Source organism: Eutrema salsugineum, unplaced genomic scaffold (genome assembly GCF_000478725.1).
Source record: "Eutrema salsugineum unplaced genomic scaffold, Eutsalg1_0 scaffold_13, whole genome shotgun sequence".
NCBI classification, from domain to species: Eukaryota; Viridiplantae; Streptophyta; class Magnoliopsida; order Brassicales; family Brassicaceae; genus Eutrema; species Eutrema salsugineum.
The window spans coordinates 454,324-471,576 of NW_006256885.1; the positions used below are offsets into that span (position 1 = coordinate 454,324).

Genomic DNA, 17,253 nt, shown 5'->3' on the forward strand with positions numbered 1-17,253 from the left:
TTTAGGTTTCTTCTATTAAATCTCTAATACTAAAACAATACATTTTAATAATAAAAAAAGGTAAAAATCTATGGGGATCTCTCCCATTACACATGCTCTTAGTAATCAGGATGATCGCACCATCAATTTTCTCGCAACAAGGTTACGCAGAAGCATGTTTGGTGTGACTACATTGTTTTTTCCATTGAGAAGTAAATCGTAATGGTTCATCCGAGAAAAAAGTGGTTCCTTGAACAATTTTTTTGTACATCAAAGAAATTTTCGACTACTTTTGTATATTATACGAAAATTTGTTTAGGCATTTACATGTGGTCTTCATTCTCAATAAAAGGGTAAATGCACCCATGTATTTGTTCCAAATGTTCGAAATTAATTTTTTCAAGAGAAAAAAATAAAACCAATACCAATCGAAATGGTTCTAGTTTTATGAAGTCAAAGATTGGGTGTGACAATTACAAGTCACGTTTTTGCTCTACGCCTCTACCTCTCATGTGCGTTCCTTTTGCGTCCTCCACCAAGTGTACATTGTAGGATTTGACCTAAACTTGGAACATAATTCATAAGATCTGCAATGAATTATTAGGAAGAACACGGACTCCGGTAGCATAACCCAATATGCTAAATGTTGTGGTCAAATAGTGATATTATTTAACGAGAAACATAATAAAAATTATCCAATTGAAATAAAAAAATATGGAACCCGTAAATGTCAAGTCCTCGGGAAAAAGAAAAAGCATAGACCAAGTTGAAAAGGAAATATAAAACCGGACACAAACGAGAAAATCTGAAACCTGCTCTAACGATATGAAAGTACCTAAAGAAACATGGGGAAAGAGACTTGGATATATCAGTGTGATAATTACCTATAAGTCACTTGCCCTGTGCGTCCTCCAGCATGAAAAGTTCTCTAAGAGAAGGTTGTTTGATGTGAGCCAAACTTAGAACATAATTCAGAAGAAGTGAGCAAGATGATGGTGTGCCTGTAGAATTTACAGCATGATGATACTCTAGTATGTTTTTATTTTCTTGCACAATGTCTAAGATGTTGTTGGCGCAAACCACGACAACTTTGTTCTGCTCGTCTACCAAGAAACTCATCCTTTCAGAAAAATTAAATGGATATCCCTGAAAATTATATAGATATCCCTGATAGTGAATGGGTCTCACTGCTAGGGACTTGTTCCATGATCCGGTACTAGTCAATACCCATACTTGTATATTTGATGGATATGCCTCCCCAACCATCAAACGCCCGTGAATGACATTAGTACCTAACAGACAAAGTTCCTCTTCTCGAACCACTGATAGAACCGGTATTCTATATCGAAAAGGATAAGGAAGAGACAGACTTTGAAACATCTCTTTTGAATAATCAAAACTAAGTAAGAAATCAGCGTATGGCCTCCTTCGTTGAGTAGCAACCCAATATGTAATTCCCTTCACGGATATGCCACTTCGATGCTCTTTTAAAACCCAATCAGAAGCCACACCAAGAACTCTCCACGAATTAGAGGTGAAGTCATAAATCTCGTAGCTGTTATGACGACCGTACTCACGACGATCCACCCTCAAGATTTTGTATTGCTTGCACGAAGATTTGTTGTCATAACCAAGAGCATAGTAGTCGGATTCCTTGTAGCTGTCTCTAGGTTTAACCCACTTGGTTAACCCTGAACATGGATTCCAAACCACAAGTCTTTTATCTTTGGTGGTGCATAGCAATAAGCCGTCGCAATGAAAGATATTACCTATATCGACTTGTGAAGAACTAGAGAGTGGATCTTTAAGGTAGAATTGAGCTACTACCTTAAAAGATGGAGCAACCTTGTTGTCGTGAATTCCACGGTATTTGATCCTTACTAAACAAACCCTAGAATCCATCAACATGATATTCAGAGACTCCTCCTTTGGTGCATTAGCAGAGTGTATCTTAGCAAAGCCATTAGATTTCAATAGAGCGTTCCATTGTTTCGATGTTGATCGCAATCGTGCTAGAGATTTAACCTGAACCCTAGATAGTATATCCTCTATCAAATCTCTTGGAAGGCTTCTACGCTCCATAGAGACTTGTGATCAAATAACTTTGCAAATAAATAATCAATATAAAATGAGAGGGAGATATATATGTAGAGCGACGGAGCAAGCGACAGTCGAGAAAGACCTAATTCCAACTATGTATATATCGGTTTCCAGATAGGCCAAGAAAGATAATTTACATAACTAATTTGTATCTAATAATGCAAATACGATATTGCATAAGTGCCTAAAACAAACAAGAAAATAAGGCAACGGGTAAACAAATAAACAGAGAGAAATATATTAAAAATAGAACTTGTCAAAAGGAACAATATGTACTACTTCTTTGTTAAAATATCCATCAATCATCTCCTCTAAAATAACATATTGAAGCGATCGAATACATGGCTCTTTTCTCGAATGAACAATGTACTACTTCTCAAGAGAAACGATCCATCATCATGAGTCATGACCCTTCATCACATTAGTTAAATGGAAAAGGTTTACAAACCATTTTATGGTAAAGATAGTTGGGATCCATCCATCGTTTGTAGATGAACAACGGCCTCAGGGAGTCTCCAGGATTGGTCTCGGATAAGACAAGATCGCAAGTTACTGGAGAAGAGTAAACTTGTAACTTGTAAGTATTCATTAGAGTTCCTAATAGAAGAACACAAAGTAAAGTTGTAAATCATGTGTTTAGGATTGGAAAATTGTAAGAAGACTCTAGATCTGATTTCAAGGTTGGTCATACCAATTTTGGTGACTACAACCTATAAAATAATTGAGTGGAAATGTTGCACTAATTTGAAAATTGGTATTTGCATTTCCACTCTTCCTCGATCCTCTTCCGTTTCCTATTTTGAAAATTGAGTCAAAAATGACAAGTTAAGATATTTGCACTAATTTAAGTATTTAATAATGCAAATACGAAATTGCAAAAGTTCATAAAACAACAATAGCCAAAGATCGAAAAAAAAAGAGAACTTGTTTAGTTCTGTTCTCACAAAATCTAAACTAGTTTCTGTGAAAAAGCTACCTTAGTGCACAAGATTCTTCATAGGATCATTCTCATGCCTTCTTTTCATTCGGTAAGCTTCCATCTCCTCGGGCGTAACCTGAAATTTAGAACAGATGTTTCGTAAATATAATTCAGTTTATCAAAACTCTATAGTTAGCTCTATAATCGCATCTGCAGTGAAATATACATGTACCTGATCATTCCACCGGACGTTGTATTTGCGTTTTCTCTCGTCTTTCTCCTCACTCTTTCTCTCATCCTCCTGTGCAAACAAATGACATTATCAAACGTAACACCAATGAGGACCAAATTTTTTTATTGAAATGCATACCTTCTTGAGAGCTTCCGCAAGTTTTTTCTTGTCAAGAACAAGATCATGTGGTGTTTCACTTCCCCAAGTCAGGGATCTTTTCTCCTTTATTGGATCGGACATCTCTGCAAATCGCACACATATAGATAAGCTCTATGTAAAGAGACAAAGTTGAACAAAATAAATAGAAAGTGATAATGCAAGAAGCTTCTAAACCATAAGAGGCTGCAGCGCGTCTTTCAAAATTGATTTTCGTCAGATCTGCAGCTTCCTCAGCCGCCTCGATTCCTGCAACTCCGGTGCAATAGCTGTTCTTGATTGTTTGCTGGCAACATTTGTATCCCCACTGATGATCCTTCCACCATGACCCCCATACACTTGTGTGGTTGTTTGTATAAACATCTTCCTCATATTTGCTTTTAGGTAGCCATGATTCCTGTGAAAACACAATCAAACAAAGAGATGATACAAGAAAAGTAAGAAGAAACAGAATTCATGCCCCTATACTTATGTGAAGTATGTCTGAGATAAGGGATGTGATCATGTTAATGAATTATGAAGTTTACCAAGGAATATTGATTATATGGAAAATACCAAAACAGCAACTAGTGTGGAGGATAAGTAGTTCATGTATTACCAATCCTTTAATAACTCTTCCACAACGGGTCATATTCAACTTCTCTCTCGCTTTGCCCCAGTAAAAGCTCCTTTGGGATTTCTTCCTCAGAAGCAGCGTTTCCATATTTCTCCATGATGGTTTCTTTGATCTGTTTCTTCAGTTTTTCTTTTGATTCTTTATAATTCTTGAAAAGCAGCTCGGCTTGAGAAGGAGCAGCTTGCATGTTAATCTCATCCTGCCCTTTCTCAAATGATTTCAATGAGTGAATATTGAGCTTCTTGGATTCTAGAGCTTGTCCAGTCATTCTGTATTGATTGTCTCCCTGACACATTTCCATATTTATCAATAAGGGTCAATGTAATAACTGCATGCCGCTGCAAAATACAGATTCTCAAGCACTTAATTACCGCATAGAACTTCTCATTTTGATCAGCATTGGGAAGAGGATCTTCACGCATAGATCGAGTTTTGGGATCATAGTAAGCAGAATTGACATCAAGATTTAGAAGATATTTCGCAGTGTCCTCACGGATACGCAAGTTCCTGAGGAGAGAACATATCAAGCAATATATCATGCTCAAACATTTCAAAGATTAAGCAAGAATCAAAACATTAACCAACCTAAGTACCTAACAGTTCCTGTACTGCCACCTCCAGTAGTTCGAACACGTTTTTCTACCTTAGCAAAGTCCATTTGCTTGCTCTCATCAGCTTTGGCTTCATCATGTTTCAGAGCATCTTCTTCTTCATCATCATCACTAAACTCTTCCCCCACAAGTTGCTTGTCACTTTTCTTTTCAAGCTTCTTCAATTGCTGGTCATTTAAGAAGTTCCTTCTTGCTTCATCCCTAGCCTCATACCTCTCTACCACTCTAGCATATTGAGCTGTATCGTAACCGTTCCATCTATCCCTTTACCCATCATAATCAAGCTCGAAAGTCTCAATCTTTTCATCAGGAGCAATATTCTTATTCGTCCACTTTGCTCCTATCTTTCTTGGCCTCTCTGTGCACAGTTTCGTCTTATGCGTCATAGCCCCACAGCTGAAAAAAATTCGATCAATGACACAAGACTCAAAACCTGAGAAAGAAAAGAGTTTTTTCTTGTTGGCTTACTTACTTTTCACAAGCTCCTTTCCTATACTTCTCTGCTTGAAATGTTTTCGCTCCTCTATCGTACCATGACTTTGTATAGTTTATATCAGGTTTCCACTTCTTTTGATGTTTCAAGCTCTGGAGAAAAAGAAAAAAGAAACAATTTTTAAGCATTCATTCAACAAAAAAACCATTCACAAGAAAGAATTGGTGTAAAAACATAGACTTTACAGGTTTCTCGGCATTGAGGTACCATGGAGCAGATGACATGTATTGAGGAATGTGAGGGTTAATCTCTTTTCCTTCCTCATCGATCTCCGCTGGAGCAAGCCCGGCTTTACGAGCTTCCTCCAGTTCTTACTGCTTTCTATACTCTTCTCTAGTCTTAAACACAACTGCAATGCAAAGTTTATTCATTTCTTTATGCAAAGCTCCATTGATTCAATACCCATTTATACACTAAAAGCATTCAATCTATAGACAATAAAGTCATATTCTTCAAAACAGAGCCAAGGAAGAGACATCACACTGTAGCGAGAGCCAAAACTAACACAAATGCTAAGAACATACATTGAATTATAAGGCATATCCAGTTTCTTGGTTAATCTCTTCCGTCTAAACCCATGAAAAAAAATTATCCTTTTTAACTTTCGAAAGAGATGAGAAAATGATACCAACCTGATGCAGTAGCCATGTTGAGTTTCGAATATGAATTATTTGTGGGAATTTGTAACTCTACAATTCATAAGAAAACACACGAAAGTGATCAATAGACTGCTTAATTGCTCGAAGTGGTGAATGATGATGATGATGATGATGATGACGAAAAATGAATCCGATTGTTTTGTTTGGTTTTTATTTGGCAGAGAAAGAAATACATGTTTCCAGAAACGTCTTTTTTAAAAAAAAAAACTAGAAAAATTAACGGTGAATATAGACGGCGTTAATACTTCCGTTAGTTCGGATTAACGGACGACGATTCTGGAGAGTAGTGGAATGTCGTTATCAGACCATGTTTGGTTTTGCCTCGTACGCATAATTCACGTGTATTAAATTAATAATAATAAATTTCACATAAACATGTTAGATTTTAACGGGTTGTTTTTTTTTCTTTATAGCTTTTTTTTTGTCGGCTTCTTTATAGTTTATACCATATTACCATGTTATTTTCTCTTTTTGTTTAGTTCTAGATTTAAAAACTAAATTCTAAATCAACAAAATATTTGATAACACCATTGATCGTAGTATTAATTTAGAAGCCTAAATCTCTGCTTAATTACTATATTTTAAATCAATTTATACTTTTAGGTTTTGAATGATTATTTCGTTTTGCTGGCTAAAAATTCGAGCCTAAGAATAATAATCATTCTCTAGATCTAAACCTTTTTTATGAATTTTAGCCACGGTTCAGTATGATTTCTTCTTTTTATATATTTTGTAATATCGTTTCTCATTTTTCTCATTGGTTTGTATTAAGAAATAAAAATAACTGTGTTTAACAGTAAACCGATAGTTTTATCTTTTTTTATTTTAGCATAGTTTATATAGTTTTCTCTGATTTTAGACTTAAGATTTTGATTAAAAAAAATGTTTATGATCATCAATCTACTTTTCCTTTTCCGCCATAGTTGAACTTGAAAACCTCTTTAGAAAGAACATTATATAATACATTTTAATCGCTGTTTTTATATGGGAATCCGATGTTTGTTTGTTAATTAATTATCTCATAGACTAGGCCATATAGTACTAATAGTAGTTAATTACTTGTCATTGATTATATCACTCGAACTAGCTAACTACTCAATCTTAGAGGAACAAATGAATACAATCTTCTCAAAACGAAACCTCTATTCAATAAACTAACTATTAATCACATCAAAAGTTAAGAGTTTACACTTTACTCTTCAAACATTTTAAGTTAGAGCCCAGCTAATAGGTCTTGTTCCCCTCCGGTTCTCGCCAATACATCGAACCAGAAGTCCATCTCACTGTCCAAAACCATCTCATTTTCAACAGAACCTATCTGCTGAAACTCTTGTTGTATCTCATCAAAACCAGCCGCTTCAGGGTTCAATGCGTAGTTGTGTTCATCTTGGCTATAAAGCGCCTCGTTCCAGAAGCTCTCGTCAATGTCTGCTCCGAAATTTTCGAAAGAACAACGATCTTGAGTTATAATACTGCTGTCTCGCGATTTATCATCAATCTTATCCTCGTTGCTATTGCCTTCGTGGCTCATGAGTGTCACCGAAGAAACCTCATAACTCGTCGAAGGAGATGCCGAGAACAAACTTTCAAAAGAAGGGTTTGATGAATTCACGAGCACCGATTCACTTCTAGTACTGTTGGATTTCGCCGGTGTAGAATGCGATTTGGGTTTAGTACCCTTCTTCTTGTTGCTTGTCTTAGGTTTAGCAGGTTGATAATCTTCGAGTCTTTTCTTCAAGTGAGTGTGCCATACGTTCTTGATCTCATTATCCGTTCTTCCTGGCAATTTTGCTGCAATGGCTGACCATCTAGAGACGTACCAAAAGAAAAGAAAAAGTAACGTTAATACAATATTTTCAAAGAGATTATAGTATAAACTATTATAAAAGTGGACCAAGACATGTTTCTTGTGATGATTATTATATTTTTGTTAGACGTACGTATGACGTTTATAGACCTAGGTATATAAAGTTATATGTAAAAGTAGAAGAATGTAAAGTATTACCTATTGCCAAGGATTTGGTGCAAGCTGATTATAGCATCCTCCTCTTCTTTGGTGAAATTGCCTCTTTTAATATCAGGCTTTAGATAGTTCATCCACCTAAGTCTACAGCTTTTTCCACATCTCAAAAGCCCTGTAATTAATAATCACCATCAACGTTAAGAAAATTATATAATCAACGTTAGCAAATTATGCTATATATATATATATATAGCTTTGAATGGGGTTTTTATTTTGTTCATACCAGCTTGCTTAGGGAGGGCTCTCCAGTTACTATGGCCATGTTTATGGATAAAAGAGATCAAGATTTGATCTTCTTCAGGCATCCATGGGCCTCTCTTCAACCCCATCTTCTCGCAGCATGGAGCTCTTCCCATCTTTCGATTATGTGTTTCGAATTGCTGATGATAATCCGGAGGTTTGTCTTGGTATTGACGATCAAGACAGATTGTGCTGATGATAATGATCAAATGCTTAATAATGAGCTAGATGATCAAATACTTTATAATGAGCTAGATGATCAAATGTTGTTGATGAGCTTGAGAATGACTGTCTAATGGTTTTGAGTATTTATACTGGATTGGTCAAAAGGCATGTGGGAGAATTCAAAAGCATTTTGGTAAGCTTCCCGGAAGGAGAGAGAGAGAGAGAGAGAGAGAGAGAGAGAGAGAGAGAGAGAGAGAGAGATGTCGTTTTTGGTTATTGGCACCATAGTCAAAAAGTTTGTTGTAGTTTTATTATATTGCATGTGGGAATGAATGATATGTTTGTTTTAGAGACTACAAAAATATAATATAATATTAATTGTTGTGCATGAATAGAAATGTGTATAGCGTTGTGATGGTGAGTTATGTGGTCTAAGTGTTAGCTCCGAGTAAAAAAAAGTCGTCGGGCAGACGCACGAATTGCATTCTAATGAGCCCACACGTACATACATTTGTAGAAAATCAACGTTTACGATTATATACGACAAAAACCAAAATCAACGTTGGGTGGATTATATGTTGACCCAAAAAACACTGTTTTATATCTGCTCGTAAAAATTGTTTTGTAATTTCTTTACTTTTCTTATTAAACTTAAACTTCTTTAATCTTGGTAGTAATATTTTTTAGGTTAATCACGTCCATTATAGTGATTATAATATATATGTATATATATATATATTATCATGGCATGTCCTTACTTATAAAAGGCCATACTAGTAACACAATAATACTACTTAGAGTCTTGATTTAATATGTAAATATGTGATATACTAGAAAACTCATTTTCAGTATGCATTTGCTTATTTTTCGTATTTGGTTTTTGTATGTGTACTGACATTTCCATTTGTTGACATACTATAATTATTGTTGGTATGTTTGTTTTTAAGAGAAATATATATTATATATATATGTGCATCTTTTATTGATATAGGTTAGCTAATTATTCATTCTAAATTTTACTTAACATATATATTATTTTCAAATTCACCAATATCAGATTGGACTTCGAAAAATAGTTTTCTGTAAAAATTGTAAGGGTCTAAATAGTGAGCAATATAGGAATAGTAGAGATGAGTGCAATAAAGATGAGTAAAATTAGAATGCTAGAGAAATAATTTTGTTCCACTCAATCCTTTTGAAAATAGTAAAGGAACAATTTTTAACAATATTTGTGAAAGTTCAGTCTTTCATATGGAATTGGGTAGAACTTTTTCTCTGTGATTTTTCAATATGTGATAAATTTTCAAATAAATATCTAATTCCACCAAAATTTATTTTTCAAGTTATGCATCATAAGTCTTTTCCTCTAATTTAATAACTCCTTTAATATAAATTTTAAAAAGGTCAAAATAAAATATCTGACCGGGTGGAAATAGCTCATGTAATGCAAGTTGACTAACGCGTTCACACACACTACATCCGTTCAACAAAACTTTACCCTCCTCAGATATAATTTTAATATTTTTGTTCACAGTTTCTGGGTCAACGAAAGAGGCCTACGACAAGCTTAATTGACACGAAGAAATTAAACTTTATCCTTTCTACCAAACTAAATAAAGTTTAGATGAATACTTGATGGGTTTTTGAAATCATTTAAATTTTCTTTTTTGTATTGGCCGTGCTAGCTTAATCAAGAAGGAGCAACTAAATAAAAACTTAAAACATTTTAGCGAAAAAAAAACTAATCACTCTTAAACTGTCCTTCAGCTACATATTAAAAGTTCAACTGCTATAATATTAAATTTGCGGTCCCAATAAACACCACATTTTTGGGTTTGCTTCAAAAAAGAAAAAATCATCCAAATAACATTTTCTGCAAGTATATCCTCAATTTACAAAAATGTAAATGAAATCCACGAAGTTGAATTTAATTTACAATATAATTCACCGTTATTTTCGTCAAATTTATATTAAATTCTGATCATTTCTATATCAAATCAAATCTCTTGTGATGAGGAATCGACTCTACTATTGGAAGTTAGAAACTCTAATGTATATGACCAGAAAGATTCTAATGTATATAGTACGGGTAAATTCGACTACGTGGATTGACATAATGTTTTTGCGAGTTTAGAGTAAATTTGCAAATATATAATTTTAAAGATTGCTTTTGCAGAAAATCGTACTTTTAGATTATGTAATTAATTTTCATATGCAAACATATTAGTATCATCGTATTTTTGAAATGGAAGCGAATGCTATCATCTTCAATTATGAAAAATGTTTATTTTACCCGCTTCTCACAATTGATATCTTCTTCGAATAACGTTTTAAAAGATGCTATTCGTAGGACCACTCATAAATATAATCCTTTGTCAAAATCAAGTGATTTTTTATGTATTCTCAAATGTAGGTCTTCAGGCAATTGTTGATACTTGGTGCAGTTGGCGATGATTTGCTTTTAGCTGATCAACAACATTTGTATACAAACGTTACGTACTGTGTTAGGGACCATTTTTCTTGAAACAAAAATCATTTGTCCGAAAACTAACATAAAATAAACACCGCTTTCTTGAATATGGACGCAAACAGTTTAAAAATAGTACCTGGTATATTTAGAGACTATTTTTGGTTCATGATGCTAATTAATGAATTGACCAGAAAACTTCAGCTATATCTACTAGGTTTCATTATGTTTCTTTCAGATATTTTCGAATTCTTAATCTGAATGCAAGTAACTTTAATACAAAGAGCTGTTAAATTTTTGACTTCATGTAATAAATGCTATAATATACTTATATATCATAATTTATGAATTATTTGAAGAGCGAAAGTGGTTGCCATGCTATATCGCTTAATTAATAACTTGATACTGTAAAGTATAAACTAATGTAAAATGGTGGAATCAGTGATAATGTGAAAGCATGTCGTTCTTGACTGTTTAATTTGGAAAAGAATTATTCAACTATAGATTACTGCATGCATTTTGTAAGATTTATGTTATAACATTTGAAAAAATTTCTTCAACTCGCGCTAGTTGTAAAAACCGGTTTGTCCATGTTTTATCTTAAATTTGTACTATGCATTCTGGATGTGCTATTCACAGAATTATATGTCCTTACGATATATATATATATATATATATATAAATATCGTATGCTAAAAATAGCATATAATCCTAGAATTTGATCTTGTAAAAGTAAACGCTGACTTTGAAATAAAGATAAGAAAGTCAACTTCATTGATTTTTTGACAAATCTTTAAGACAAGGGAAAAAACTTTAAAAATACCTTATTTTATAAACATTTGCTAGAAAAATACCAAGACTATTAACGATACCTGAAAAACACCTAACTTATATTTGGCTACCTATTTAATACCCGAACATTCAAAAACCGTAAGTTTTACTCCCCATTTTTAACTCTGTTTATCCGTTTAACGGAAACTCTAATACGGTGTTAATTCCCTGTCAAAAACCTTAACAACACGTGTTTAATCAAAGAGAAAAAGACAAAATTACCCCTTTGTCGAGGAAGAAGTCGAATTATCCCTGAATCGACTGATTTCCCCCCCAAATTGAAAACCCTAAATCCACCGTTCTTCCCCAAATTGAAAAACCTAAATCAATCTTCATCACGGCGACTTCGAATTCGATCATCTTCGTCAATCTCTTTCACCGAAAGAGATCATCGTCTGTTAATAGAAGGAAGTGATTTTGCGAGAGTTGCGAAATGAGATAAGGTTTTAAGGGTTTAGAAATTTGGGTTGAATTCAGGGTTAAGGTTAAGGTGTGTGTCAATTATGAAGTTTTTCGACTTCACTAATTTTCTGTTTGATGTGCAGTGATTCTTTCAAAGTAAATTTGCATTATGGAGGGCTTATGTCTATAAAGGATGGAAAGCGATTATACAGTGGAGAATCCGTGGAGGAGGGTTTAGTTGTCGATCCAGATTTCATGTGTTGGAGCATTTTCGCCGATGAGGATGAGTTTTCCATTTTGCTTGATGAAATCGAGAGAGGAAGAAATTTATGATTTAGGGTTTACAGTTTTAATCGATTTGGAGAAGAAGAAGACAACTTATTTCTCGACCAGGATTACTTAATGTTTTTCATCGCTAATTAAACACGTGCTGTTAAAGTTTTTGACAGGGAATTAACACCATATTAGAGTTTCCGTTGAACGGATAAACGGAGTTAAAAATGGGGAGTTAAACTTACAGTTTTTGAATGTTCGGGTATTAAATAAATAGCCAAATATAAGTTAGGTGTTTTTCAGGTAGCGTTAATAGTCTGGGTATTTTTCTAGCAAATGTTTATAAAATGAGGTATTTTTAAGGTTTTTTTCCTTAAGACAATAACTCCCGGTGCTGAATTTTAAGAAGTAAAATGATTAAAACATAAAATATGAAACTTCAACTATTCATATATAATAAGATGGCCATTATTCCGATAACAGAAATAGATTTCTGTCCGGAAATAGATTTGTTGTGTTTGTGTTTTTGGTCAACTACTTATTTTGTTTAAAAACGCGTTAGAGAATAGAACCGTAAGAAGAGTTAAAGTCGCAGTAGTACGTACGGAGTGTGAGAAAAAAATGGGGTTGGTGCTTTTGTTCTGTTCCGAAATAGTCGCGGATATTATTATATATTAAAGAGGACCATTATTCCACTAATCTTCGTCTCTTTATTTCCCATTCTTTCAATAATATATTTTGAAGGAACAATGGATTTCCTTTTGGATACGGGTCTTCTTTATCTCACGGGTCAATTTAGATTTAGTTGCGTAATGGAAATTTGTTAAATTTAGCACATACCATATAATAAGAATTAGTATTTGCGTTCACACTCGATAGAATAAAATATTCTATTTTTATATGGTCTCCTAATGAGTCTATTTATGTACGTTTTTTCCTAAAATTCAGATTGAATTGTCTTCCCTCCCGTAATGATCACTTTATTTACTTATTATTTTCAAAAAATCAGATTGATTTTATGACGAACAACTGATTTTCATTATTCAGATTGATTTGATGATTTAAAACTGATTTTTTTACTATCGTTTATATTCCATATACGTACACTAACTAATTTGAAATCATATAATAATTGAGCGTATTTGTATAATTTAAGAAATCTTTGTGAATATGAGAATATCTCATACGATTTACCCTAAGTGCACTAGATTTTCTTATGTAACTCTATTCACTTGAACATAATAAACAACAGAGGATTTTCTTTTTATTGGTTAAAGGTCCTTAATAAACAGCAAAGGATTCCAAACCTGTCGACATTATGTGTTCTTTGACAACGACATTATAAAAATAAATAAAAGATCATCAGAATACAAGTTTCGGTCGATTCTAACAACAACAAAAAATGTTTACGTCGGTCGATAGTCTACATTTACCGTTGCTAAATAGAGATGTATGTAAGAAATTTTGATTTCCAACTATCACCAATAATACAAAATCACTAAACTATAACAATTTTTTTTTTAACATCAGCAATTTTTATCCTGTCAATACTAAACTATAACTATTTAAAGTTCTTTTACTGATATTGCTAGTTAGATTTTGTTACTCATGACGTCCGAATGTTAATTCGCAGACGATCGATCAACTTCTACTCCAAGTATATAGCTCAAAAAAAACAAAAAAATCGATTTTTGAAGACTTCAGAGAAATAATACATACATCATCCACTGGACCAAGACTATAAAATTCAAACATTATACATACAGATATGGAACTCCATTTGAACAAATATACATACAGAAATAAATAAAAACATTATACATACAGAAAATAAATATATATAGTCCCTTTTAAAATAAATAAAAACAAATATACAGTTGAACGTATGTGTGTGTGCACAAAATTAATGTCCAAGATTCTTTTTATAACCATAATGAATTGAGACATTAACTAATTGTTCCGCGTTCTAAATTACCATAATTTCTGTCAAGACTTTGACTTCATACGTTATACATTTTCGCACTTCATAAGGTTTCCCGGTATTGATTTGACAATTTAGTTTCAACGAGACATCTTTAAGATAATCTGAGTCTATCTATAGTACATATGGATACAGATTGGGTATCTAGGAAATTAAGGTATGTATTCCTAGTGGATATGTATTGGAACGATTATCAGTTCTTTTTACGTGTACGGTGTATTCAGTTAACAAAAATATGGATTTCCTATTTCGAAAATACACTTAAATGTTTGAGTTGTAATGGTAGTTGCATCTACGGCCGTCTTAGGTGAGCACAAATGAGGCAAATCTATACAACCATTTCAAAATATCACTTTGAGTGTATTTGGTTATAACTGTGCTAAAATATATTAAAAATTAAGAGTACATAGCATGCATCACGAAAATGGTGGTTGCCTAGTGATAAATCAAAGGGATTGGTTCTCTTGTGCTCAAAATTCAATTCTTCTTTGAAACAGAGAGTTATTCTCTAATTTAGAATATCTAAAGGTTAACTCTAGATACTAAGAGAGATTATGGACAGAAAGTCTGAAACTCCCAAAGTTTAACAAAAAAAAGGCATGCATCGATTGGATGACTAAGACTAGATAATTTTCTACAGTTATTGTAAATATTAACATAGATATTTTTTAAACTTGTTCAGACAAAAAGAAAAACGAATGAAACAATGAAGAAAAAGTTCGTTCGAATTCATGCTTTGCTCTTAGAGACAATAATAATAGTTCATTAACAGATATCACAGAATTCGAGTTTTCTGATTGATTTTTAATTTTTTTAAGTACCCAGTGACGGCCAATGACACAACTATAGTGTTAAGCTTTTACAACTTGTCGACAACTAGCTTGTTGTCTTATTTAGTTTCATCTTTTTCTCTAAAATAAAATTAAGAAAGAAAAGGGTAATAGTGGGCTATCCAGTGTTTTTCATCGATTTTCTCTAAAGCAACCACGTTTATTTCGTTTACTACTTAAAAGTTAAAAGATTAATTAATAAGTAAATAAGTAATGGCTAATCTAGTGGATCAGTGCAATATGGACCTTATGGTTAATGGAAGAGCTTTGGGTCGAAACATATATATCTCTTTTCTGGAGTCGAAATTCCCTAAGCAAAGTTCGAATTCTAATGCTCAGAGTTCAACCTTTTTTGAAAGGTAACAACGTTCAGTGCATGCGGTTTATACATGCATGATTTGTCTAAACTCAAAGATATACAGATTTGACCCTTCATTAGTGCTAGTTTTGAAAAACTTTTTTGCGAAATGAGCATTTAATATACTACAAACGTCCAATTTTTTCGATTTTATCTGCTAAACTACTGCCTGCATGATATCAAGTATATTGTACGCGCTACACTTGTAAAGTACTAGAAACAAAATCGTCTTTTCGAAAGATGAAATGCCAACTATTTTGCTCAAAATTATAAAGTATCAGAAAACTTAAAAATCTAGAAATAAGTAACCTGTGCATTCAAGAGGTTTCGTATAGATTGTCATTTATTTTAAGCTTTCCTAGTTTCACTTTCTAAATATGTTAGGAAATATAGCATTTTGCTTATTTGACTCTGGACAATTTTTCCCCTAACATTGGTGATACCGTTAGCTGCAGGAGTGGCAAAACAGATCATACCAAGGGAGAAGTGTCAATTAAATATAAATGACAATAAGTGCAATTATCTCTAAACTCGTTATATTATAATATGTGCTTCTTTTGGCTGGCTTATTCAAGTTTCATTTTGTTATCCTTTATTTGAGAAAATGTTGATAGCTAAACAAATTTACTTTATGATTGGATAAGAGTTTTTGTAATATTATATTAATCCATTAAGACGTATTTTATTTTACCTAACTATCATTTAACATATATATATATATATACAAACATTATTTTATTAGAAAGACATGATGATTGAATTTGTAGCCCCAAGAGGTTTACTTTTCAAACCAAAACATTTGCTTAAGCAGCAAATGATTTCTCAGAATTTGGTACGAATTTTCCACTCTGCTTTGAATAAATGGAGATGTACATTTTCGCAAGACTTCTTACTTTACTTTTATTTAAATAACAGTAATACTTTATGATATAATAAGCACTTCATCATGAATTATGTCATCGAATGGTTAACATGTACGGTGGCGGGCCTGGCGGCTATACCATCTCTTCACTAAAAGTGACTGCTAAATTCACCACCCAAGTTGTTACCACCCAATTATAACTATGCAGTCTCGAATCTCGATTAATTTAATATTCAAAAGAATGGTCCATGCAACGTAAAATGAAGATGAGTATCAGTGGCATATTGAAGGCTTTTCAACAGTTTCTTTCTCCACCAAACTCACGTGGAACAATTCGATACTAATTTATAATCATGCATGTGCAAAAAAATATGGTACAAAGGAGCCAGTTCCAAAACAAGTATTCATGGTGTAGACTATGCAACTTGATAGACTTCCCTTCAGGGATCGGCTAACCACTTGACCACTTGGGGAATCAATATCACACCGAATTGCTTCTTGTGTGATACTTAGATATGCAGAGACAAGAGAGCCACCCTTATATATATATATATATATATATATATATATATATATATATATATATATATATACTTTTAGCGAAGATCATTAATTTGGGCAGCCATAATTAATTTTTAGGTTGGGCTCCTCTACTTTCACCTTCATGACATTAGAAAGCTAGGTTAGTTGGTCTTCTTCAAGCTCCCGTGCAGCTCCGAAGCCTCTCCGTAAACTAGCAGCACACACAACCTTTTATGCAATCTGGATTGAACCCAACAAAACTACAAAAGGTTACACATATGAGTATCAATAACTGCAGAAAAAAACTTTCCGGAGAATAGACCGTCTTATATAAACGCGCTTTTATTTCGCAAGCCAAGTCAAGATCTATTGCCTCTGTGGCTGGGTCGTAGTTGAATTAATTATACATTAGTTTTCCCTTTGAGTATATATATATATATATATATATATATATATATTCAAGATTACGATTTGAACTGGTGACACAAGGATTTTGAGTCCTCTGCACTCTCGGACTGATCATCCAATCCATCT

General features: G+C 33.2%; 3 protein-coding genes across 3 annotated transcripts; all 3 read right to left on the bottom strand.

Moving 5' to 3' along the window:
* Positions 1-870: 870 nt before the first annotated feature.
* Positions 871-2,061, bottom strand: LOC18025060 (putative F-box protein At3g23260). Its single transcript, XM_024159162.1, has one exon. It carries the CDS (start codon positions 2,059-2,061, stop codon positions 871-873), a length of 1,191 nt encoding a protein of 396 aa, XP_024014930.1.
* A 341-nt stretch (positions 2,062-2,402) lies between these two features.
* LOC18025061 (pre-mRNA-splicing factor SLU7) lies at positions 2,403-5,754 on the bottom strand. Its single transcript, XM_006405997.2, is given in 13 exon segments — positions 2,403-2,676; positions 2,771-2,873; positions 3,056-3,134; positions 3,231-3,299; positions 3,369-3,472; positions 3,564-3,783; positions 3,985-4,011; positions 4,013-4,288; positions 4,374-4,509; positions 4,596-5,009; positions 5,086-5,198; positions 5,292-5,455; positions 5,739-5,754. Coding segments are annotated over 11 exon segments (1,617 nt in total). The 3' UTR covers positions 2,403-2,676; positions 2,771-2,873; position 3,056.
* A 1,055-nt stretch (positions 5,755-6,809) lies between these two features.
* On the bottom strand, positions 6,810-8,302 carry LOC18025062 (transcription factor MYB15). The gene is made up of 3 exons (XM_006405998.2): positions 8,012-8,302; positions 7,771-7,900; positions 6,810-7,573 (listed from the first exon to the last, which is right to left on the bottom strand). The coding sequence occupies exons 1-3, from the start codon at positions 8,142-8,144 to the stop codon at positions 6,979-6,981; spliced, it is 858 nt and encodes a 285-aa protein (XP_006406061.1). The 5' UTR covers positions 8,145-8,302; the 3' UTR covers positions 6,810-6,978.
* Positions 8,303-17,253: the final 8,951 nt, after the last annotated feature.